The sequence below is a fragment of the Palaemon carinicauda genome, unplaced genomic scaffold (genome assembly GCF_036898095.1).
Source record: "Palaemon carinicauda isolate YSFRI2023 unplaced genomic scaffold, ASM3689809v2 scaffold6, whole genome shotgun sequence".
Classification (NCBI taxonomy): Eukaryota; Metazoa; Arthropoda; class Malacostraca; order Decapoda; family Palaemonidae; genus Palaemon; species Palaemon carinicauda.
Window position 1 is genome coordinate 232,501 of NW_027171871.1, and position 27,500 is coordinate 260,000.

The window sequence follows — 27,500 nt, forward strand, 5'->3', positions numbered from 1 at the left end:
CTGACCTCCAACTGGTTCCACCAGTGTTTTATCCCGCAAGTCAGTAAATATCTCTTAGAGAAGGGCTTGCCATTCAAGATCCTTCTCCTTATGGATAACGCTGGTGGACACGCAACTGACCTGTCGCATGAGGGCATTCAGGTTGAGTTCCTGCCACCCAACACCACGTCATTAATTCAACCGATGGACCAGGGGGTTATCAGGGCGTTCAAGGCCCTCTACACGAAGAATACCTTGGCGGACCTCGTTGCGTGTGTGGATGCTGCCCAAGATGACGAGGATGAAGATTTTAACTTGAAGGCGTACTGGCGGCAGTACACCATAGCCACGTGCCTGCAGAATATTCAGAAGGCACTTCAAGAGATGAAACCTGCAACCGTGAATGCGAGCTGGAAGTAGTTGTGGCCCGATATTGTTTACGACGACAAGGGATTTACTCCGTCGGAAATCCAACACTCTGCAATACGGAAATCTGTGCAGTTGGCTGCCATAATTGGAGGTGACGGGTTTGGCGACATGACGACTGAAGACGTCGACGAGTTGTTGGACTGCCATTCCCAGCCCCTAACTGACGCAGACCTCGAAGACCTGACGAAATCGGCAAGTGAGGAAGAGAGTGATACCCAGGAAGAGACCCAAGAAAATGTCGAAGAAACGGGCTTAACATTAGAACGGCTTGCCAAGGCCTGCAACCACGCGAAGGAGTTGAAAGAAATGTTGCAAGAGTGGGACGAGGATATGGTTCGCTCGATGCAATTCTGCAACAAGGTTGATGACATAATGACTCCCTACAAAATGCTCTTGGATCGAAAAAAGAAGCAGCGGCAACAATTTCCGATCACAATGTTCTTCCAGCCTCGCAAAAAAGAGCCAGTTCCTCCTGCTAGTACGCCTTCGGAAGAAATTGAAGTTTCCCAGGAAGAAGTTGAAGAGGTGTCCCAGGAAAAGACACCTCCGTCTGAAGAGACGTAAAATACTATCATTGGCTGCACAGGAGAACACATCATCAGCTTCATCATCATCATTTCTACTGTGCAGCAAATTCATCGCCATCACCATTCAAGTTTTTCTTCAACTTCTTTCGTGGTGAGTACAGTAACAATCTTTATTTTTTACTTTAATATTCTTACTGCCTGTTTTATAGTTTAGTAATGTACGTACTGTATGCATTAAGTTAAAGGGAAGGTTTTAAAAGTCTACATGTTGTAACCTATCATATTTTTTTTGTTTAAAATTTACATTTACGTACGTAAAACAATCTCTCTCTCTCTCTCTCTCTCTCTCTCTCTCTCTCTCTCTCTCTCTCTCTCTCTCTCTCGTAAATTGTTTTCCTGCTTTGCTACGTACAATACTGTATAATTTATATTTGTAAGGTAACATATTTTGTAAATGCTTTTACTGTAAATACTGTATGTATTTATCACTATCATCATGCGCGTTAAATGCCTTGTTTGTTCTGAGCGTGGTTGTTTACTGAGCGTACACGCCGTCGTTTCAGGCGGCGTCATAAAGAAAAACATTTCATTTGGAAGTCCTAAGAAAAATACGTAAACTAAAACATTGGTAATAAACAAATCAACATACAGTACAGTACTGTATAATCAATATAATCGATGCAAAAACTAACCTATACATATATGTGTACTGTACACTAAATGAGTTTGTTTCTTCATTATGATCAGAGATGAACGTAAACAAAACATTGGTTGCCATTTTTTATCGTGCTTTTTAGGTGTTTAGGAAACGCATGATATAAAATCGCCTTTAATATTTGTGCCTGTTTTAGTTTAGGGTGCTGTAGTACATGCATTAAGTGTTCTGTACATTAAAGGGTGGTTTGTTAACAGTACTACGTACAAGGGAAGGTTTTAAAAGTCCGAATATACATGTTAAATAAATAGGTAAATATGATGTCACTACTTCGCGGATTTTCACCTATCGCGCCCGCGTCTGGAACCTATCTACCGCGATAAACGAGGGTTCACTGTACAAGTAAATTTTGTGTGTTGTAGTTTTTTCTGTTATCATTACCGAAAAAAGTCTTTTTTGCTGTTCTTAGGGCATCATCTAACACAATTTCAGGATACTTTAGTTTTTTACCTATTGCTCTAATACCATTTATTTCGTCATCAATATATTCAGGGCTGCAGACTCGGAATGCTCTTAAAAACATAGAAGTAAATACAGATTTCTTAACTTTGTTGCCTTGGTTTGAGTAATAATGGACATATGCCGAGATATTCGTTGGCTTTCTGTATACACTGAACTTGAGACTATTATTACATCTATGTATGCGACAGTCCAAAAAAGGTAGGGCACAATTATTCTCCAGCTCCATAGTGAAATTTATTGATGGTACCAAACTATTCAATCTAAGAAAAAAGTTATCTAAATTTTCATTTCCTGGCCACACACATATTATGTTGTCAATATATCGAAACCATTTTACATTATTAGGTATGATGTTATTTACGATTCTGCTTTCAAAAAATTCCATATATAGATTGCTCAATACTGGGGATAAAGGGTTTCCCATAGCCATACCAAAAGTTTGTGCATAAAATCTCCCATTGAATTCAAATTTACAATCTTTTATACATAATTTAATTAATTCTATTAAAGTGTGTTTCGAGAATGGTAGATTCAATTGTCTATTATCTAATGTTTCAGATAAAAATTCCAACATGTCATCAATAGGTACTTTTGTGAATAGTGAGACTACATCAAAACTGACAAGCCTACAGGTACTGTTGATCTGTACTTCATTCAGTTTGTTAATCAGGTCTACATTATTTTTTATATTTGAATATGAGATGGTGCCAACTAAAGGATTGAGGATATTCACAAGGTACTTAGATAATTTATATGCTGCTGAACCTACAGAGCTAATTATTGGCCTAGCTGGATAATTTGGCTTATGAGTTTTAATAGTTCCATACATATATGGAAATGTTGGTGATATTGTACAAACCTTTTTTATCAGATCTTCATTCCCTTTTAATAACTCTTTCACTTTTTTGTTGTAACTACTATTCACAAACTCAATTGGATTTTTTCTTAATTCCATGTATGTGTTTTCATCACTCAAGAGGTTTTTCATTTTTTCTATATAATCATTTTTATTCAAGATTACCAGTGCTCCAGATTTATCGGCTTTTGTCAACTTAATATTTCTATCTTGCTTCAATTCGGCAATTGCTCTCTTGAATCTTTTTGGGCAATTTGGAACCACTGGTTTTTTCATATTGCTGTATATAATACCCTTAATCATATTTACTTCTACAGAAATATCACTGAATTTCTCCAGGTTACACACTCCATTTGTAATTTCTACACTATTCACTGCACTTGATGACATCGAGAAATTTAAACCGTATCCTAAGGCACACTTCACATTTTTATCTAGAATTTTATTTGACAAATTAACCACACATTCTGGATTAACGTTTGTAGTCCACGGGCTACTTTCTATCAGTGCATTGAGTTTCGTGTCATGCTTTTGTTTGAGTTTTCTATACACTTTTTCGTTCATATCTCCATAGCAGAAACCTCGAAGTGAGTCTTTCCAATCCGTTGGTATTGAGGCTTCAAAATGTCTCCTTTTTCTTGTTAAGTCTTCAAACGCTCTTCGGTTTTTAATTTTCATTGAATTTATATGCTTTTCTAATATACTTCTCTGTATATCACCAAATGGTTGATCTTCTCTTTCCAATAGGGATTTCGTTATCATGCATTTCGGAATGACTTGTTCCTCCCAGCATTCACGAAGAAACCGCAGGTGTTCTTTAGTAGTATGGGCGCGTGTGAGGGCGTCTGTAAATTCTCTAATAATATATACCAAGATAGGGAAAGTCGTACAGAAAGTCTGGAAGGAGTACGTGGTATCCATTTATGCGTAAAAATCACAGGAAAACGTGATGCTCAGATGCAGAAGAACCACAGGGAAAATGAAAATACGGAATATACACTTAAGTCCTGACTAGTTTCGTGTTACTTCCTCAGAGGACTGATTTATTGAGAGAGGTTTCTTACAATTTATAGGGAAAGCAAAAGTACGAACATACATATAGAAATTTAGAGAACAATGACACTCCCTTACCCGCTACCTGGGCTTGACTCAGGTGTTGAGTAGGAGGAGTCCGCAAGCTCGTTAGACACCTGCTAAAAAGGGTCATTTCTAGTGGCGGGTATATTCTTGTTTTCTTCTTATTTTACTTTCAATACAGTTATTTATATATCAATGCGGTAGCCTTATCTATATAAATACATAAGCAAAACATACACAAACATATAAATATATATACATATATACATATATACATATACACACACACATATATATATATATATATATATATATATATATATATATATATATACATATACACATACATACACATACATACATATATACATATATATACATACATACAGATACAAATACATATACATATACATAAATACATACACATACACATACATATACATACACATACATATATACATATATATACACATACATATATACATATATACATATATACACATGAATAAGTGATGAAAACACATACATGGAATTAAGAAAAAATCCAATTGAGTTTGTGAATAGTAGTTACAACAAAAAAGTGAAAGAGTTATTAAAAGGGAATGAAGATCTGATAAAAAAGGTTTGTACAATATCACCAACATTGCCATATATGTATGGAACTATTAAAACTCATAAGCCAAATTATCCAGCTAGGCCAATAATTAGCTCTGTAGGTTCAGCAGCATATAAATTATCTAAGTACCTTGTGAATATCCTCAATCCTTTAGTTGGCACCATCTCATATTCAAATATAAAAAATAATGTAGGCCTGATTAACAAACTGAATGAAGTACAGATCAACAGTACCTGTAGGCTTGTCAGTTTTGATGTAGTCTCACTATTCACAAAAGTACCTATTGATGACATGTTGGAATTTTTATCTGAAACATTAGATAATAGACAATTGAATCTACCATTCTCCAAACACACTTTAATAGAATTAATTAAATTATGTATAAAAGATTGTAAATTTGAATTCAATGGGATATTTTATGCACAAACTTTTGGTATGGCTATGGGAAACCCTTTATCCCCAGTATTGAGCAATCTATATATGGAATTTTTTGAAAGCAGAATCATAAATAACATCATACCTAATAATGTAAAATGGTTTCGATATATTGACGACATAATATGTGTGTGGCCAGGAAATGAAAATTTAGATAACTTTTTTCTTAGATTGAATAGTTTGGTACCATCAATAAATTTCACTATGGAGCTGGAGAATAATTGTACCCTACCTTTTTTGGACTGTCGCATACATAGATGTAATAATAGTCTCAAGTTCAGTGTATACAGAAAGCCAACGAATATCTCGGCATATGTCCATTATTACTCAAACCAAGGCAACAAAGTTAAGAAATCTGTATTTACTTCTATGTTTTTAAGAGCATTCCGAGTCTGCAGCCCTGAATATATTGATGACGAAATAAATGGTATTAGAGCAATAGGTAAAAAACTAAAGTATCCTGAAATTGTGTTAGATGATGCCCTAAGAACAGCAAAAAAGACTTTTTTCGGTAATGATAACAGAAAAAACTACAACACACAAAATTTACTTGTACTACCTTATTGTGATTCATTTAAAGAAATTCCCCAACTGTTAAAAAACTTCAATGTAAATGTAGCATTTAAGAGTAAAAATACAATAAAAACAGCCTTAATAAAGAATTCTCCTGACATTACCAAGGGATGTGTATATCGTATTCCATGCAATGCTTGTGAAAAATACTATATTGGTAAAACTGGTAAAGCCCTAGAAAAGAGAATTGAACAACATAAGAAAAGTGTCAGGTATGCTCAAGATAATAATGCACTCTTTGCCCACGTTAGAGATAAAAATCACCCTATTAATTGGTCAGGTGCAAAGAAATTGGTTCATTCAAATAACTTAGTAGAAAGAAATATCATAGAGTCCAGTTTCATAAAAGAAACCTTTGAAAACAACTTGAATATTGGTCATGGAATGTATAAACTCGACGCCTTTATATGTAAAGAGATTTGTAAGCTATATAAAAAAACATTAACCACTTAATGTAGAATTGAATGTATTGTGAATAATTAACGTCGGTGTGAAATTAATATTTAGACCTAAGCTACCATTCATTAAAGGAAACAATTATTTTATATAGTATGCATAAGTATATTGGCAATATATAGTGTTATGCTAGATATAAGTATTGATATATACATGATTATATGTTTATGATATTAATGTTGTATACATATAAATGTATATATGCATATGTATGTATGTGTATATATGTATATATGTATGTGTATATATATGTATATATGTATGTGTATGTATATGTATGTGTATGTGTATGTATTTATGTATATGTATATGTATTTGTATCTGTATGTATGTATATATTTGTATATATGTATGTATGTGTATGTATATATATATATATATATATATATATATATATATATATATATATATATATATATATATAAATATATATGTGTGTGTGTGTGTGTATGTATATATGTATATATGGTATATATGTATATATATTTATATGTTTGTGTATGTTTTGCTTATGTATTTATATAGATAAGGCTACCGCATTGATATATAAATAACTGTATTGAAAGTAAAATAAGAAGAAATCAAGAATATACCCGCCACTAGAAATGACCCTTTTTAGCAGGTGTCTAACGAGCTTGCGAACTCCTCCTACTCAACACCTGAGTCAAGCCCAGGTAGCGGGTAAGGGAGTGTCATTGTTCTCTAAATTTCTATATGTATGTTCGTACTTTTGCTTTCCCTATAAATTGTAAGAAACCTCTCTCAATAAATCAGTCCTCTGAGGAAGTAACACGAAACTAGTCAGGACTTAAGTGTATATTCCGTATTTTCATTTTCCCTGTGGTTCTTCTGCATATATATATATATATATATATATATATATATATATATATATATATATATATATATATATATATATATATATATACAGTGAACCCTCGCTACTTCGCGGTTCGACCATCGCGGATTCACCACTTCGCGGATTTTTTCCATAACCCATATATATACAGTAATATATATATATATATATATATATATATATATATATATATATATATATATATGTATGCATGTATTTATGTATATATGTAGGTATGTATATGTGTATACATATAAATATATATATATACACACACACACACACATATATATATATATATATATATATATATATATATATATATATATATATATATATATATATATATATATCTAAAGTAGGAAGATGTGATGTAGTTCTAAGGGAAAAGTATGGGAAATATGTCTGGGTAATAAGCAAAGCTCTACCTCCAGTTTGTTTCTACATTATGATCAGAGGTAAATGTAAACAAAACATTGGTTGCCATTTTTTATCGTGCTTTTTAGCATGTTTAGGAAATGCATGATATAAAATCACCTTTAATATTTGTGCCTGTTTTAGTTTAGGGTACTGTAGTACATGCATTAAGTGTTCTGTACATTAAAGGGTAGTTTGTTAACAGTACTACGTACAAGGGAAGGTTTTAAAAGTCTGAATATACATGTTGAATAAATAGGTAAATATGGTGTCACTACTTCGCGGATTTTCACCTATCGCGGCCGCGACTGGAACCTATCTACCGCGATAAACGAGGGTTCACTGTATATATATATATATATATATACATATATACACACACCAAGGCACTTCCGCTAATTTTGGGCGGTAGCTGACATCAACAAATGAAACAAAACAAAAAGGGGACCTCTACTCTCCACGTTCCTCCCAGCCTGACAAGGGACTCAACCGAGTTTAGTTGGTACTGCTAGGGTGCCACAGCCCACCCTCCCCCATTATCCACCACAGATGAAGCTTCATAATGCTGAGTCCCCTACTGCTGCTACCTCCGCAGTCATCTAAGGCACCGGAGGAAGCAGCAGGGGCTAACGGAACTGCGTCACAATCGCTCGCCATTCATTCCTATTTCTAGCAAACTCTTTTACCTCTCTCACATCTATCCTCCTATCACCCAGAGCTTTCTGCACTCCATCCATCCACCCAAACCTTTGCCTTCCTCTTGTACTTCTCCCATCAACTCTTGCATTCATCACCTTCTTTAGCAGACAGGTACATCTGTTTCCACTCCACCATTTGCTGCAACAACAGACCCCAAGTACTTAAACTGATCCACCTCCTCAAGTAACTCTCCATTCAACATGACATTCAATCTTGCACCACCTTCCCTTCTCGTACATCTCATAACCTTACTCTTACCCTCATTAACTCTCGACTTCCTTCTCTCACACACCCTTCCAAATTCTGTCACTAGTCGGTCAAGCTTCTCTTCTGTGTCTGCAACCAGTACAGTATCATCCGCAAACAACAACTGATTTACCTCCCATTCATGGTCATTCTCGTCTACCAGTTTTAATCCTCGTCCAAGCACTCGAGCATTCACCTCTCTCACCACTTCTTCAACATACAAGTTAAACAAATACGGCGACATCACACATCCCTGTCTCAGCCCCACTCTCACCGGAAACCAATCACTCACTTCATTTCCTATTCTAACACATGCTTTACTACCTTTGTAGAAACTTTTCACTGCTTGCAGCAACCTTCCACCAACTCCATATACCCTCATCACATTCCACATTGCTTCCCTATCAACTCTATCATACTCTTTCTTCAGATCCATAATCGCAACATACACCATCTTACCTTTTGCTAAATATTTCTTGCATATCTGCCTAACTGTAAAAATCTGATTCATACAACCCCTAACTCTTCTAAAACCACCCTGTACTTCTAAGATTGCATTCTCTGTTTTATCCTTAATCCTATTAATCATTACTCTACCATACACTTTTCCAACTACACTCAACAAACTAATACCTCTTGAATTACAGCACTCATGCACATCCCTCTTACCCTTAAATAGTGGTACAATACATGCACAAACCCAATCTACTGGTACCATTGACAACACAAAACACATATTAAACAATCTCACCAACCATTCAAGTACAGTCACACCCCCTTCCTTCAACATCTCAGCTCTCATACCATCCATACCAGATACTTTTCTTACTCTCGTTTCATCTAGTGCTGTCCTCACTTCCTCTATTGTAATCTCTCTCTCATTCTCATCTCTCATCACCGGCACCTCAACACCTGCAACATCAATTATATCTGCCTCCCTATTATCCTCTACATTCAGTAAACTTTCAAGATATTCCGCCCATATATATATATATATATATATATATATATATATATATATATATATATATATATATATATTTGGGCTCAGGCCATGTCGTCCTGATGGAAGTTCCTTTATAGTATCTTCCTAGGTTGTATTTAACTACAGTGATATATCCCAGAGAATTTTACTTAAGGTATCCAGAATTCTAACTCCTGGCGCGAATATCCCTGGTGTTCGCCTTAAGGGATATTGCATAATATCAGAGGACATATTCTTGACACGCCACATAGCTATCTACACCCCTATTAGCGTTTACACTTCGAGAGGGGAAAGTGGCAAGAATTGTAGGTGGGCCGTTATTAAGGCAACGCTCCTACACGTACTATAGTTGGGCACCAGTATGACGGCACGTCCCGGCGCCATCTTGTCATTCTTTCTCTAGTAGCGTACCTAGCTCGGTGTTATCCCCTGTGCTTCTCACTATTTTGGAGTTTATTTACCGCTATGATGCTTTCTCCAGCTCTATCTGCCTCTGGAAAGTTGAGTATTATCTCTAATTTGTATAAATGTAAGCTCTTGCCAGTTTTCTCTTCGATTAAGGTCGTAATTAACGTAACAAGAGCTGTTGCCTAACCGGATGGCGTCATGGACGCGATCGTTCTGTTTGCATGTGCCATTTAGTTAGCACGAACAACATTCCCGGAATATTTCGCTTTAATAAATTTAGCTATTTAGCAATTTAGCTAGGAAATTGTATATAATGCCGATTGTACCGTGGATTTGGCAATTTATTTACCGAGCTCCACCTACATTTACTCTCATGCATGATATAGTTTTCCTGGTGTGATAATTTATTGAAGCTTTAGGCAATATTTTATACATATAAGATATTACTGCATATAAATTTTCCTCATCCAAGATAGTATAAGAGAGTGTTTCGGTGACCGATCCTCACTGCGCTTAGGCTACTAGCGTAGGGGCTTTAGTATACTTTCATACAGTACATGTCCCCGATTGCCCTTGTATCGTCTTTTCAAGTGGAGACTGACACCTCCTATTCTTTTAAGTAGATACTAATCTCCTTGGGAGATTTAAGAGCAATCTCTTTCCCTCTGAGTTAGCCTAGGCTAATCCTAGTCGGCTTTACCGTAAATTTTATTCTGGTAATTCTAGGCTAGGGTATCTCTGTCCCTTCTCTCAACCGCAGAGGGTTGGTTTTGAGTTTCGACAGAACATCAGAATATTCGTCTGTGGTCAGTGGCCGTCTGGCTTGGTGAATTGAATTCCTAAGTTAGGTTAGGCTACCGATGCAGAAGGCTAGACCTCCCTAGGCCTCACCTGAAGGCATTATATGATATGATGCTTCCTCCCTGTGGCGTAGCAGACAGTCCTGTGCCTGCAGATCCTAAGCTGAAGAATTGAATTCTTCCCTTGCTTAGGGTCTCCGACACTAGACTCTGTTCCTAACACCTGAGACAGTGGCGTGGGTGCTGCCATCTCATCCTATTAGGCTAACCCCAGACTTGGAACAGAGTCTTTTTAGGTGGGGTAGAACCTGCTGGCTACTACCTCACCTACAGGACCCTCACCCCTCCCCTTGCAGTCCTTTAGTGTTGGCCTAGCCTTCACACATCTTGGCCATCATTCTACAATCGACCCTTGTGCGGGTAGATTGTGGGATTGGCTCGGGTTCTCTGTCGACTGCCGGCTGAGCCGGCTGCCGGCAGAGATTCCCCCACCCTAACGAGTGTTCTTCAGTCCTGTCTTGGCATGCCTTCCATAGCCCTGCCGGCTGGTACCGGTAGGGTTGTGGCTGGATGAAAGCCCGAATGTAATTCCCCCTTCCATATGAACCCTTATTCTGGATGGAGGGCTGCAAGGCTGAGTCTTTGCTTCCCCCTCCCATCCATGCTTTCTCTCTCTCTTACCAAGTATCCTGGGCCTAGCTGCCGGCGGCCATGGAGCCGCCGGCAACCGGCAGGACTGTGGTCCGCCGAATGTTATGGGTTGCCGACGGTCGGCGACCCAACGACAGCCGGCGCACACTGGCCAGCTGCCGGTAGCTATGATGACTGCCGGCAGCCGGTCGAATACTTGTCTGACGACATATCACTCACCGCCGGCTGCCGGGGGACCGCCAAATGTCGGTGACCCCCCCGGTTGCCGGCGGCATGCAACTGCCGACGGTCTGCCGCCCACTACCACTTGAAGGCAGTACACCTTCTTCTAAAAACCCAGGAACTGCCGGCATATGCCGATAGGTGCTACAGTATATGGCTGTGGTGTGGTCAGTAAAGAATGCGATATTGATTATACTGCAATAAATAAACCACTGTACGGTCTGTACGGTAGCCGATACATTTTCCAACCTACAAGGTGCTTCATGGGCAGCCTATTGTGAGACCACTTGATAAAGAAAGCGATTCTTTCTTTTAAGAATTGTCAATGATCACTACATTCAATCCCCAATATTGAATTCCTGAAGACAGTGTTATGTTACATCTTTATATATCCTGAGGATAAATGTCTAATTTAATAATTCTATCTTAGAATGCCCGAGATTTAATATTGAGGGAGGTCATAGCAATTGGCTGAGCAGGAAACACATGTAGGTGTCTTTCCTCTTTCCTTTCTAGCTTACCTATCCTAAGCTAAAATATACATATCATTGTATGAAGAATTTTGTGTGACAATTCACCGAATACTCATCCGCCTTTCCTTTCTTTACAGGAGGAATATCCCGAGTGCGGGAACCATTTCTGCAAGGTCCGCAGTAAGAACTTCTGCGGCCATGGAATATGCAGGACCCACGCGCGCTGCGCAACGACGAAGGGCTCTCTTAAGTATTGGGACCCCCAGGTATGTGACGTATGTTCCAATCTGGTTACTGAGGCCTTTGATGACCAAAAGTCGACTGAGTCAAGGGATGCAGCAAGAGAGAAGCTGCGTAAATGGGTCAGGGGTTTTCAAAAGAATACCACTGGCCCATACCTTCCTAACAAAAGGATGAGAGCCTGTCTTTTCCCTAGGGCATCTTAGGATGCAGTTATCCCTCAACCTCAAGCTGAGATCCCCCTCGTCCAGATTCCGATAGAATCTGAAGTTTCGGATGCCATGAAGGACATCCAGCTGGAAGACAATATGTCGGTAGTTTCCGAGGACACGGAACAGTGTCTTCTAGCAGAAGAGCAGGACCAGGAGTCTGTCTTACCTCCTGAGGGCGACGATGAACGAACTAAAATTATTTCGGTTTCATCGGCTCTGGTGACTAAGCCTGTCCCGTCGACTTCCTCTGCCCCCCAGTTGGACACGATATGTCATACCCTAACATCTCTCCTGTCTATGTTTCAGGATATGAAGGAGTCATCTGAGATGGAAGCTTCGCTTCGGACTGAGATGCACCAGCTCGTGACTTCCCGTTTAGCCCCGAGGAAGCTAAACGTTAAGGAACTTCCCCCTTTCTCTGACGTCAACCCTTGGAATATGCTGAGCACATGCCTATGTCAAGAGGGAAGATCTTCCTCTCCGACAAGCTGGGTACGGTCCCAGTAGAGGATATTGAATTCTGGCCCAGCAAAGGAGCCTATCCTGACTTCTACGTTTGTCTAAGGACGGAACCTTCCTTGAAAGAGGAAACAGAGCCGAAAGAGGTCATCATACTGGACCTCCACAAAGCCCAGGCCTTGTTCACCAGTACCTTGAAAGAGAGGGCCTTTACTAGCTCCAAGGTACCGGCTCTCAGCAAGAAGCACCCGTCCTTCATTGCTGCTTCTTCCCGTGCCTTCCCCTTTATGGAAAAAGGGTTCAAGGCAGCCTTAAAGGCAGTCGAGGCAGGGAAACCTTGCCCCACACTCGAAGAAAGTAGGCCATTCTCCCTTGCCCTACCATCAGGTGATGCAGACTGGAAGGATATCTATAACACCTTCTCAGTAGGGAAGTTGGAGGCTGACATTGCCGGACGTCAGTTCGGAGAAGACCTCCCTAAGTTTTCGGACTTCCTCCTGCGCAAGGAGCAGGAAACGAAGGAGAGACTTGCCGCCTCTATGTCCCTGCAGACTGGACTAGAGACAATGGCAAGTGTTCCAGATACCCCAGACATGTACATGGTCTTTGCCAAAGCTCATTTGGCAACGGTCACCAAAGACTTGTACAACTTTATTAAAGCCAGACGGGCTTGTAGAGAGTTCGTGTTCGCATCGGCTGCGGTGAGGCACGAACCCAGGAAGCTGATAGCTTCCAACATCTGGGGAAAAGACCTCTTCCCAAGCGAAGTGGTCAAAGAGGTTATCGACAGAGCTGCCACGGAGAATAGGAATCTTCTCCATAAGTGGGGCTTGTCGACCAAGAGAAAGTCCTCCAGCGAGGAGGGTCCCCAACCCAAAAGGAAGACCAAGCGACTTAGAGTGCCCTCTCGCCCACCTCGACAACAACAACTTCCCGTGGCCACAGTGTCCCAGATGGTGACACAACCACCTACCACGTTTCAGCTGGTGCCCCAGCAAGTAGCGACACAGTCGCCTGTTTTTACCCCAGCCTTTGAAAGGCAATCTACGACCTTTCGGCCGAAGTCTCGAGGTTCCTTTCGAGGTTCCTCTAGACGCCCCTCCAGAGGTAGGGGCAACAAAGGTGGACGTGGCCAAGGAGGCAAGTCCTCCAACCAGCACTCAAAGTGAAATGCTTCCGGTAGGAGAAAGACTTCTCCTTTTCCGGGATCGCTGGACCTTCGATCCCTGGGCCCACAGCCTAATCAAGAACGGACTGGGGGTGGAGGTGAAACACAACTCCTCCAACTTTCCCTCAATTCTTCTAACACTCAACCCCCATTCTGGAAGAATATGTCCAAGAACTCTTAGACAAGAGAGTCTTAAGGAGGTCAAAGTCTGTCAAATTCCAAGGGAGGCTGTTTTGTGTTCCAAAGAAGGATTCGGAAAAGCTCAGAGTCATTCTGGACTTGTCACCACTCAACAGGTTCATAGTGAACCACAAGTTCAGAATGCTTACTCTTCATCACATAAGGACCCTACTGCCCAAACAGGCATACACAGTCTCCATAGACATGGCGGACGCATATTGGCATGTTCCTATCAATCGACAAGTTTCCTCCTACCTAGGATTCAAGCTGTAAAGAGACAATACAGCTTCAGACCCATTCCCTTCGGAGTAAACATAGCCCCAAGGGTATTCACAAAGCTTGCGAACGCAGTCATTCGTCAAATACGCCTAAAGGGAGTTCAGGTGATTGCCTACCAGGACGACTGGCTGGTATAGGCAGCATCCGAAGAAGAATGCATGCAAGCCTCCAAGGAAGTGATCCAGTTCCTGGAACATCTAGGATTCAAGATCAACCTGGAAAAGTCTCGACTATCTCCAGCTCAAAAGTTCCAATGGCTGGGTGTTCACTGGAACTTACAGTCACACTGCCTCTCCATTCCAACAAAGAAGAGGAGAGAGATAGCAGGATCTGTCGAGAGACTTTTTCAATCCGACAGGATATCAAGACGGCAACAAGAGAGAGTTCTGGGGTCTCTCCAGTTTGCCTCAGTGACAGACCCAGTACTGAGAGCACAATTAAAAGATGCATTAGGAGTCTGGAGAAAATACGCATCAAACGCTCCAAGAGATCTAACAAGACCGATACCAACTCGTCTGCGATCACTCCTCAAGCCATGGTCGGAGGCCAAGTACCTAAAGAAGAAGGTACCCCTACAACCACCTCCACCTTCAGTCACCATCCACATGGATGCCTTGAAGGAAGGATGGGGAGGCCACTCTCACCAACGGAAAGTCCAAGGAACCTGGTCCTCCCTCTTCAAGACCTTCCACATCAACATTCTGGAAGCCATGGCAGTTTTTCTATCACTGAAGAAACTGAAACTTCGCTGCTCGATCTACATCAGGCTGATCTTAGACATCGAAGTGAAAATGAGATGCCTAAATCGACAAGGCTCGAGATCGCCTCAAATCAACCAAGTGATGTTGGCCATTTTCCGCCTGGCGTAGAAGAAGAGATGGCACTTATCAGCAGTTCACCTCCAAGGGTTCCGCAATGTGACGGCGGACGCTCTATCCAGGCTCACCCCGATAGAGTCAGAATGGTCCCTAGACGCAAGATCATTCTCCCTCATCTTACGCCAAGTCCCAGGACTTCAGATAGACCTCTTCGCGACGAGCGAGAACAAGAAGCTACCCAAGTACGTAGCCCCGTACGAGGATCCTCTAGCGGAAGCAGTGGACGCGATGTCCATAGATTGGAACAGATGGTCCAGGATTTACCTGTTCCCTCCAACCAACCTCCTGCTGAAGGTCCTCAAAAAACTGAGATCCTTTCAGGGAACAACAGCGATGGTGGCTCACAAGTGGCCCAACAGCATCTGGTTCCCATTGATAACGGAACTACGACTGAAGCTGATTCCGTTGCCGGATCCAGTTCTGACTCAACAAGTGCAGAAGTCGACTGTCTCCGCTTCATCACAGAAAACCCGGAACCTTCATCTCATGATTTTCTCACCTTAGCAGTGAAGAAAAGGTTCGGGATTTCAAAGGAGAGTATCAACTTTTTAGAAGAATACAAGTCGAAATCTACTAGAAGACCATACGAGTCTTCCTGGAAGAAATGGGTTGCCTTGGTCAAGGAAAAGAAATCAAAAGAGATCTCAACAGATTTCTGTTTATCTTTCTTTATTCATCTCCATGAACAAGGTTTAGCAGCCAACACAATCTCTACGTGTAAATCTGCCTTGTCTAGACCCCTACTATATGCCTTCTAGGTGGACTTCTCAAATGAAATCTTCAATAAGATCCCTAAGGCCTGCGCTCGACTTCGGCCCGCAGCACCTCCGAGGCCCATTTCTTGGTCCTTGGATAAGGTTCTTCATCTAGCCTCTACCTTGAACAATGAAGATTGCTCCCTAAAGGATTTGACTCAAAAGGGGACAATCTTATTTGCACTAGCCTCAGGAGCCAGAGTTAGCGAAATGGTGCCCCTTTCGAGGGATGATGGCCACATCCAGTTCACAGACTCCGGAGAACTGAATCTTTTTCCTGACCCAGCGTTTCTCGCTAAGAATGAGCTGCCCACCAAAAGGTGGGGTCCCTGGAGAATCTGCCCTCTGAAAGAAGATGCATCTCTATGTCCAGTAGAATGCCTAAAGGTCTATCTTCGTAGAACTTCAGACTTTGGGGGAGGACAGGTTTTCAGAGGAAAAACCTTAGGTTCAACATTGACTTTGAAACAATTAAGGGTGAAGATCACCTATTTCATTCGCAGAGCGGATCCAGACAGCACACCCGCAGGTCATGATCCGAGAAAAGTTGCTTCGTCGCTGAACTTCTTTCAGAACATGAGTTTTGAAAGTCTTCGCGAAACAATTGCAAGTAATAAAGCATTATGTGGTGGCAGCAGGTAGTGTAATAAAACCTGCCGCTTAAATTCTGCAAAAAACACTGCACTAATTGGGACTTTGGTGAAGGGTGTACATGGTTTCCTCCTACGGAGTGACATGTTAAGTGAAGTGTCTAAGCAGTGACACTATGAACTGTTCTAAGTATAAGGTGAAAGAAGCATAAAAGACACACATGTGCCATGCGTTTAACTATGCAAGTATTGATGAACTGTAACGACAGAAATGTGAAACAATGAAATACTACGATATTTCCTTTACAGTGGCTTCATGTTTCCTTTTCAGATGAAACAGATATTTCTGTTATTACTATTTTATTATGCTTTACACAATATTTCCAAAAATTTTCTTTGATTTTATATTGTATTATAAATTGAACAGTATTTTTGCTATCTATTATTTAGCAATAAACACATCTTTGAATTTTGCGTCTCATTTCGCTCTACAAATTCTATGCATGCTATATAGATAAATGTGTCAGAGCACTTATTATCCTATTATTTTGAAAATATTCTGAACATACTCTATATCTGTTCTAAGTGAACAACCTCCTAATTATGTGTTATGGTATTAAGTATCAGTCCCTGGTAATGACTGATTTTATATCTGATTGCTTTACTGACTGTACAAATTTCCTACACGAATGAAAATCTGTCTACCCTGCTTACAACACACCAAGTGGACCAGGGGAGGTGTCAGTAATCAATACATACTTTGTTCGTTTCAGAATACAAATTATGTTTTACATGTATATGATGAGACTAATATACAAACTCGTTTGCTAGATTGTTCATTGAACTTACAATCCTCAGGTTTTTCCTAGGAGTCTCCCATGACTCTTCCCTATAGGGGGCAGGAAGCACTAACATAGTCCATGATCAGTTGAAAGGTGTATGACGGTAACACCATGTGCCTCTAGGTCTAGATGACCAAGGAAAATTTATCCCGCGGTTTTTGGCACTTTTGGAAATCCACAGATACATTAATGCTCTGGTAAACTTCCATCAGGACGACATGGCCCGACCCCAAAAAACGGATTTTGAGCGAAGCGAAAAATCTATTTTTGGGTGAGGTAGCCATGTCGTCCTGATGGACCCACCCACCTTTTACAAAGGATAAATGAATCCCTCCCAATTGTACTGTATCTGTAGCACCTCGCTAACGCTACAAAGAATGACAAGATGGCGCTGGGATGTGACGTCATTCTGGCGCCCAACTATAGTACGTGTAGGAGCGTTGCCTTAATAACGGCCCACCTACAATTCTTGCCACTTTTCCCTCTCGAAGTGTAAGCGCTATTAGGGGTGTAGATAGCTATGTGGTGTGTCAATAATACATCCTCTGATATTATGCGATATCCCTTAAGGCGAAAGCCAGGGATATTCGCTCCAGGAGTTAGAATTCTGGATACCTTAAGTAAAATTCTCTGGGATATATCACTGTAGTTAAATATAACCTAGGAAGCTACTAGGAAGGAACTTCCATCAGGACGACATGGCTACCTCACCCAAAAATAGATTTTGAGCGAAGGTAGAGAGAGAGAGAGAGAGAGAGAGAGAGAGAGAGAGAGAGAGAGAGAGTGTGTGTGTGTGTGTGTGTGTGTTGTTTTATCGTTGTCAAATTGTATAGTTGTTTAACAAAGTATAGATAACATACTGCGTAAGAGACAACACATAAGATGTGTCCTGCTACTAGAGTGGCGGCATAGGATATGAGTCTTGAATGAAAACACAGAACACTTACAGTAAATAGAGTTAACCTGTACTGTAATAATATTACTGTACATGTAGTAATATACAGTATCAGTGAGTATTAGGTTACAGTACAGTATTACTAGATAGGAACAACTTTTGTTATACAGAACAGTATGGGGATGATGACGACTCGGTAAATTTTACTTTAGCACAATACTGTACTGTACCTTATTGTGTTCAGTATGTAGTGTACATGTGTGCAAGTATACTGTACACTGTACATGTGATTATAAACTGTTGTAGATACCAAATTAAAACAATATTAGTCAATATTTACTGTATTAATCATCAGCTCGGGCACCTGGTCGTGGAAAGGGGCAGTGACTTTTTAGGTTAGTAGTCAATCCACCCTAGTGTAGTATTTATTCGCGAAATTTTTTCATCATACCTGTGTCTGTAACCTAACTATCGTGAATAACGAGGCTTGTTTGTATTTCTTCTGTTATCGTAAATTATGATAATTATTAGATTTTAAAGTAAAAAAAAATTGTGAGCAATGGCATCTGTATAGATTCCATGAGTCACAAGACAATGAATCACTCTGATGTTACACCCTTCGCCCTCCAGTTCTACCACAAACCTCATAGAGTACACGTTTGACTTTGACCTCTGACATTCACTTGTTTTTACGTCTGTTTTTCTCGTATTCAGCAAGAATTTCATTATGCCAAAGAGGAAAACACAATTTCAACATCTTGCTAACATAAGGAAGAGGGAAAATTTGCTCTAATAAGAATTTAGAATTGGGTAATATTGGCAAAATTAGTGGTGTTAGTGAAGGAGAGAGATGATGAAGGAGTGACAAGCAAGATATTGAGCAAAGCGATCTTAATATATCATTAAATTATAATAAATAACTTTGTTTTGATTTATTGATATCCAAAAAGGAACACAAAATTCCTAATAATCATGACTTATTAATATTGTCTTTGTAAAAATACAAAGAAAAACTTTGAATGCCCGTATCTCAAAACTATAATTATTGACCTTCAGATTCTATCTTCTCTAGTTTTAAAGATATAGCTTTGAAATTTGGTATATAACTTAGAAATACATTATAAAACAATAAAATATTGCCCTTTTTTAGATTTAAAAAAAAAATTTCTTTATTTTTTTCTCTGATTTTTTTTTTTACCATAATGAAAAAATTCATATCTATCAAAAAAATGACTTTTAGAAAAAAAAAACTCATTTCATTGGAGGTCTACATCACATCTACATAGGGTAGTAATGCCAGGTTTTAATATTAATTATCAAGGAAGGAGATAGAATTTGAGAAACACTTATTTTAAGGATGAATCACCCTGGCGTTCCAAAACCGAAGTCAGAAGCAAAAACTCTATGCAGTTTAGAGATGCCCTAAGTCACCTTGTTATGTTGTATCAATGTCAAAGTCCTGTCCTTAAAAAACAGCATAAGCCGCCGGCCCCCCTAACACTTAAACATTAAATTTACTTAAATGAAATTAACTTACTAGGTCAGTTTTGAAATAAATTTCTATTACGTACCATATTTTTTTTTTTTTTTTTTTTTACTGTTCCTCACGTGTCTTGGCTCTTTTGCCTTGCTGTCACCTTCACTTGTTGTAGGCCTTTAAAAAAAAAAAAACCATTCAAAGAGGTTTGTTTCTCTCTCCCTTTGAAGATGTTGCGGAAACGACCTAGGAAAGTGTCGTCGTAATAAGCTGAAGTACGATCATAAGACAATTTGTCCGTGTGTCTCTTTCCTACAAAATCAGACATCCTGCCAATTAGCCAACACTTCCTTAATCTCCTTCGAAGAAAGGAGTTCCTCCGGTTCTGCGTCCTCCTCACCACTGAGCTCTTGCAATACCTCCGTATGTTGCATCTTCTGGAGCTTGATCAATTCCTCCGTTGTGGGCTCTTCTTGATGCTCCTTGACAAGGTCGTTCATGTCTGCCTCATTTACCTCCAGCCCCATGACCTTTCCAAAAGACACGATCACTTCCAGCACAATGGGGCCCGGGTCTGGCTGCGGCGGATTGAACCTTGGAAGTCCCTTTCAGCTACGGAATCTGGCCACAATTTTTCCCACGCTGAATTTAGGTTTTTCACATTACACGCTGCCATGCTTCATCAATAATTTTCAAGCAATGAACAATATTGAAGGGGTCCTTCCAAAATTCACAAAGGGTGAGATTGGTATTGTCTGTGACATTGAAGCATTTCTTAAACAAATGCTTTGTGTACAGTTTTTTGAAGTTGGAAATGACTTGTTGGTCCATGGGCTGGAGGAGTGGCGTGGTGTTGGGCAGGAGCTAGAGTACCTTGACGAACTTGAATTCATCAAGAATGTGCTCTTCAAGACCAAGAGGGTGACTAGTGGCATTGTCTAGGATCAGAAGACATTTTAACGGCAGGTTTTTCTCCAAGAAATACTTTTTGACTGCCGGACCAAAGCACAGATGAACCCATTCTGTGAAGAAATGTCTCATAACCCAAGCCTTAGGATTTGCACGCCACATGATTTGAAGTTTTTCTTTCAAGATCCTTTGGCTCTTGAAAGCACGTGGGTTCTCTGAGTGGTACAGCAGCAGTGGCTGGACCTTACAGTCACTGGTGACATTAGCACACAAGGCTAGAGTCAGTCGATTCTTCATGGGTTTATGGCCCGTCAGTTTCTCCTCTGCCGTGATGAATGTCCTCCTAGGCACCTTGTTCCAAAATAGGCTGGTTTCATCACAGTTGAAGACTTGTAGGATGTAACCACCTTCAGCAGCAAGTGGGGCAAAACGTTCGACGTACTCCTCCCAGTTGGTTTTTTGAAGTTATCAAACCAGCCATGACTGGCTTTGAAGGTCTCCACTGGCATTGATGTCTCCCCACTCTCAGCTGCTTCCCTCTGTTTCAAGTCTTCTTAGATTGTTCTGATCTTTTCAAAGCTGATTGCCTCAGTCACGCTATCTTCTGCCAACTGCTTCTCCTTAATCCACAACAACAGAAGCCTCTCCATCTCATCTTTTACATCATTTCATAGCTTTGACAGGATGGTTAGGCCTTCTGTTTTGAGGATGGTACATACTTTATTATTGATGTACTCCTCTGGTAATGGGGGCCCAGCTCAGACACTCGTGCAGCACTCTCTTCCTTCTTGATAATTTCACGTTTCACATCAACCGTCATCATGCGATTTTTCTTATCACTGCCCTGGTCTCCACTCGCTTGCTTTTGACCCTTGACTATTGAGATAATTGTCCACAAAATAAAGTTAAAAACACGTAAATAATGCAAACTGTACAGCGATGCTCGGAGATGTGTTCAGACGTCGGGGATCATGTGAAAGGAATTAGTGTTGCAGGCCTCGAGAGCAGCTCCCACGCGCTCGGCCACCTAGTGTCACCATCTGAAAGCGTCATCGTATCTCGAGTTTTTGCTCGTATCTCAATGCAAAAATTTGCTCGGCGGTTTGCTTGCATCTCAAATTGCTCGTATGTTGGGACACTCGTACTTTACCTCAAGGTATTACTGTATTATGAAATGTGATAGGTAGGCTAAATATTAATTAGCTGTACATTTGTTAGCTCAATTTTATTATGTATTCATATATAAACCACAAAATCAGCCATAGTTGCTACCATTGTAACAATGTTCTCAAGTATTTGTTTACATGAAAGCAGTGTTGCGAAATGCTCTTGATCAAATTTCGGTAGAAAAGTAGATTCCAGTAATTCCAAAATTCCTCATGTATAATTTGTAACACAAAATTAATCATTGATGAAACTAACTAAGAATTCTCTAGAAATTTCACAAGATGGAATATTTTTTCTGTAGTTTGTTTGAGTCTTAGGTTTATACTCAATTTTTTTTAACGAGGCGCATGTGCACCGACTCGCAGCTGTGCCCTTTTAGCTTGATAAAGTTTCGTGCTCTCTGATTGTTAGAATTATCTTGTCCAACCAATCAGTGATCAGGAAACTTTTCCGAGCTAAAAGGGCACCCCTGTGAGTTGGTGCAAATCTGCCTCACTAAAAAGAATTGAGTTTAGCTACTATATAGCTAACTTGGTAACATTGCACTCAACTTGTAGTGACATGATTTTTCAAGGTTCTGCTGAACAACAACTATCTATATTATTTCGGTATCATGCAACAAAGTTGTTATCAAAATATTGCTTTATTACAAAATATCAACAAAATATGAGAAAATACATGGGTACTGCATAAATAGTTAATGCATCCTAATGTTGTCTGCTTTGATATAATTAATTAGTATGTTTGCTTGTAGATGGTGTTGGCAACTCTGCAAGTAATCAACTATTCTCAAAAAGAAAAAAAAATATCTCGTTACCTTCATTAGTTAAAGAAAGTGCATTTATTCTTTACATGTGGGTGATAATTGCAGGTCTATATTTTTTAGTGTGATTGTTTGTATGTCATTACTGGGGTGTTTGAGAATTGGCAAAATCCCCTATAAAACTTGATCTTAGTGTGAAGATGCCGGGTGATTTTTAGGGGTATTTGAAGAAGAATGTCAGAGGCCACGGGAAATGTGGTGTTTTTCCTAGATATACAAACAGTCAATTAATGTTTACTTTCCACACATACACCTTACAAGTCTTGGCCAGAATTAGAGTAAATTTTCAACCCTGAGCAACATTGTACCAACCTATACGGTACAATGGAGGGTGATGCAGCTGTACCAGGCTGCCAAACCCTCAATAATTTGCCAGAAGTAAGCCAAATTAAAGGACTCAGGTTTGTATAGAAAAGAAAAATACATATTTAAAAAATTTATAGAGTTTAAGGGAACCTACCTACCTTAGATTTTTGTGAATTATTAGATAGGGAAATATTGGATGTTTATAATTGAAATATTTTCTATTTATGAAATTCACTTCTGATTATATTTTTTTCCAGTTGCTGCTTAAGGCAGGGGCACCAAGTACTGCAAGAACTAGTGATGGTTGGACGGCTTTACATTCTGCCTGTCGTTGGAATCATGTTGAATGTGCAGAAATATTAATAGATGCTGGCTGTGATGTTACATCCACAACTAATAGTGGTCAGACACCATTACATGTTGCTGCAGTTAATCCACAAGCTAAGGAGACTTTACAGATGCTGCTAATGAATCCACTTGTAAAACCTCTCCTTACCAATGATAATGGGGAAACTGCCAAAGATATTGCAATGAGAAGTGGGCCTTATGAATTTTTATTTGAAGTCATGGATCCTGTATTGAATACTTTGGAAGAACAAAAGTGAAGTGCCCATTACCTGAGACAGTTTACTTTTTCTGTTGATAGTCTTTATTGACTAAAAATTAATATATGAATTTTGATGATTGGGGATATTACAGTGCATTAAAAGTGTGATATAAGTATTGGGAACTTTTTTTAAAGTTATGAGTTTTTTTGGAGATTAAAGTTTTATAAAGAAAGATAATAAAATGGCAGGCATGATAATAAAGCATGGATTGCAAATGCGTAAGTTTTATGATATTACTGGTCTTAGTGTTGCTCATTGGTTTCCTGGACATATGGCTAAGGGTTTGAATCAAATGCAGAGGAAGCTTAAATCGGTAGATTGCATTATAGAAGTTCATGATGCAAGAATCCCAATTTCAGGACGAAATCCTATTTTTGAAAACAGGCTGACAGCTATTAAACCCCACATTCTGGTCATGAATAAAGCAGACATGATTAGCCATAGGGAGAAGATGGATATTGAACATTATTACTATGGACAAGGTATGAAGGACTTAGTGTTCACAAATTGTAAATTACCAAATAGCAAAGGGATCAAAAGTGTAATTCCAAGAATATGTAAACTTATTGAGGATTCTGACCGATATAATCGATCTGAAAATTCTTCATATCAGTTAATGGTAATTGGAATACCCAATGTAGGGAAATCCTCGTTGATCAATGCATTGAGAGCTAAGCATCTACGAAAAAGTAAAGCTTCTGCTGTGGGAGGAGAACCTGGAGTTACTCAAAGTGTCTTAGAAAAAATAAAGGTATTTATTGACTTTGTTTTTTTTTTCAATTAATCAAACTCTCAGGTATATTTAAATTTGTGGTAAGCATCTCAGGTTATACTTCCTGAACATTATCTAATTTTTATTCCTGCACCTGTAATACTAGCCGTTTTATTATAGGTTGTTGACATTTTTTATCTTTAGCTATTGACAAATTGGAATGGCTTACACAATATTGTTATGTACTTTGTTTTCATACCAAAGCATGTTTGTTGCGGCACTATATACAAACCCATACACTGTTTACATTGGTGATATATTTCAGCAATAGTTGGAACTAGCCGTTAAGCTTTTTGCGAGTTGTAACTAACCTCTGCTATTTAGCAGAGGGGTAGAACAACCACCCCATTCACACCCGCACTAGTAATAGAATGTCACTTTTTATTTTGACTCGGTAGAGTAGACGCTGTCTTTCTCTCCCGTTAAAAGCCTCTTAACCATAATAAGTTTAAAGAGCAAGTGGCTTAAAAGCTAAAAGCTTTCCATTCTTTTTTCTTTTTCAGTTGTCTGCCTGTGGGGATCTAAAACCATGCAGGTTTGTCCCAGCATTGTAGGGTGCCGGTGTGGCACTTTCATGTTCGCTGTGGAGACCGATCCTCACGGTCTCTGTCCTGCGTGTAGAGGTCACTCTTGGACGTAGGAGTCTCCTTGTAGCGAGTGTAGGGAGTGGTCGCCCTCTCAGTGGCTGAGGTATGGAAGGCGGCAGAAGAAGAAGGCAAAGAGGGATTCTTCCCTTCGGGTTCACCCTCAAAATGGAAGAAACCTCACCATCGTACTTTGTCAGCTCAACCTCTCACCACTGAATGTGCTGGGTCGGTTTCCCCTGGGAGTCGGTCGAGTACGAGTGGCGCCCATCTGACTCCTGGACAACCCTGCGCTCCAGGGCCTCTGTTGCCTCTTCCAGTGAAGCAGCGCCGGTCGCTGTCGTAGGGGAGTTTCTCTCTACTGATGCAGTGTGTCAGCTGTAGCTAAGTAAAAGCTATTTGAGGTCTTGCGGTTGGGTATAATACAGGAGCATATAGCCTGCCCAGGGGGTTGATTTCCATCTTCACCTTCAAGACTCTGTAGGTCTGTCACGGGAAGTCTTCTGCATATCCGATAATCTTGACCTCAGCACCTACTTGCCACAACGTTTGTTCTGCTTCGGCAGGTGAACGTGAGCAGTTGCTAACAAGTACTCCACGGAGTTACTTCTCAGGGGATCCCTCCGAGGTGAACCCAGGGACTAGCTTTGGCTATGTTCTAAGGTCAGGTCACAATTGGTATCTTCTGTGGGTTCGCTCAGCCAGATGGGGAACAGAGTGGACTGTCCAGAGGTCCGCCTCTAAGTGTTGGGCAGCTCCCTCTTACAAGGGAGAGTTACCCTTAACCAACCACTGTTCAGCAACCTATCTGCTTGCAGGAAGAGCTGCCAACAGTGGTCACAGGTGTTGATCGTCCTTCCCACCTGTGGGAGAGAGATCTATCACCTGAGTGGTCTCGTAGCATAGCTTTTCTGAGCTTGATGACGATGGAGTTAGGTAACTGCTTGCAGTCTCTGCTCCTCGCCGTCATGTCCATAGCACACAGCATAGTTATCGTCGATTTGCGAGGCCAAGCTCTCAGGAGCTTGCTCCCAAGGTTTCTACCTCGCACGAGGTAGAACCTGCTTCACTGCCTGCGCGCAAGTATTCAGCAGTTGCCCGTCTTTCCTCTTCCTTACGGGAAAGGAAGGGTGCGCCTTTCCCCTTCAGAGGATAAAGGGAGCCGGAGAGCTTCTTTTAATGACTCGCTAGTTTGGGAGCTCGCTATTTCTAGTCTTGCGGACGAGTATTGTTTATTTGAGCACACAACCAAATGCGAGGTGGGCAGGTGAGCTCTACTGCCTGATGGGGCATGTGCGCTAACTTTATTATGCACGCTCCCCACTATGACAAGTCCTTTCATCCTGACTCGTGAGCACAAAAATTATTGAGAATGCACGCTCACCTGTGAGCGCTACCTAACTAGTGCGCTCAGTGCGTTACACACAGGTGGCAAGGCAAGCACAAGTAGTCAGCACCTTACCTGTGTGTGCTTATGTACGTGGGCGTCCCTATCAGCCTTCACCTTGCCCGTGCTCACCGCCCCATCGGTCTGCTTTCTAGGACGAACAGCAAGTTCCCTGTAAGGGGGCTTTGCCATCATCTTTTGTTTGACTAGGTAATCACATGGACGGCGTTCGCTTCCATTGGGAAGCAGAGCTTAAGGAAGAGCATGAGGCTTCATCCTCTCGTGCTGAACCGTTCCTTGCCACTCCAGCGAAGCCAAAGTAACATCCTGGTTGTGCCCAATTGGATCATTACCATTCTCGAAGGACACACCATGGTTCCTGGACCTGATGCAGGCAGTGAAGCTGACGGTCTCAGGACCTACCAACGTTCTTCCGGCTATTCCACCTCTGGACACTCCTACCTTCCCACTTGAGGTATCGAGTTCCTCCAAGGAGAGTAGAGGCCCTACTGACCCAAGCATAGCTGTTGTTAGGCAGGCTCCTCCTCTTGCAGTACCACGACTTCCCCTCAGAAAACCACTATCTGACTACCAAGACCTGGACCATCGGTCAGAATCCTGTCTGGGAAGTTGGGGGTTATTCCTATCATGCCGCAGAAAAGGAAATGGGTTCATAGGGCAGCCTCTCCTCTGCCGGGGGATTTGGTTCAGCCAAGAACCAGCAGAGGATCGAGATCTACCAGGAAGCTCTCATTCATAAACAACTATAGGCTGTCACATATAGAGATAGACTGACCAGAGCCTTCTGTTGTAGTAGCAGAGGCTCCTCCACCACCTCCCGGTTCCTCCAAAGGTGCAGGGCCTAAGGAGGCAAAGAGGAAGGAGAGTTCCTCCCTTCACGTGGATCACGAAGATCATCCCCAAGAGTTGGTAATTAAGGTTGGAGCAGCCAGATCAAGGGGAAGGTCAGTCAATAATGGTGTCCATCTCTGTAAGACCGGGGCACAGCGGCCTCCCTCTGAGGTAAAAGCACATTCCTCTGCTAAAAGGACTTCAGTTGAAGACCGATACCCTCTTCTGGCTG

The 27,500-nt window shown here is 40.7% G+C and overlaps 2 protein-coding genes across 8 annotated transcripts in view; both read left to right on the top strand.

Annotated features, from left to right (window-relative positions):
• Positions 1 to 23,855, top strand: part of LOC137637240 (ankyrin repeat domain-containing protein 49-like) — a 124,783-nt gene extending 100,928 nt beyond the window's left edge. The window contains exon 2 of the mRNA XM_068369506.1: positions 23,323 to 23,855. Coding sequence (XP_068225607.1) covers positions 23,323 to 23,670 — 348 coding nt within the window. The 3' untranslated portion in view covers positions 23,671 to 23,855. The remainder of the gene's footprint in view (positions 1 to 23,322) is intronic.
• The window catches only part of LOC137637239 (mitochondrial ribosome-associated GTPase 1), a 410,833-nt gene continuing 407,187 nt past the window's right edge, over positions 23,855 to 27,500 (top strand). For all 7 annotated transcript variants that reach the window (XM_068369501.1, XM_068369500.1, XM_068369504.1 and 4 more), the window contains exon 1: positions 23,855 to 24,424. In XM_068369501.1, coding sequence (XP_068225602.1) covers positions 23,855 to 24,424 — 570 coding nt within the window. The remainder of the gene's footprint in view (positions 24,425 to 27,500) is intronic.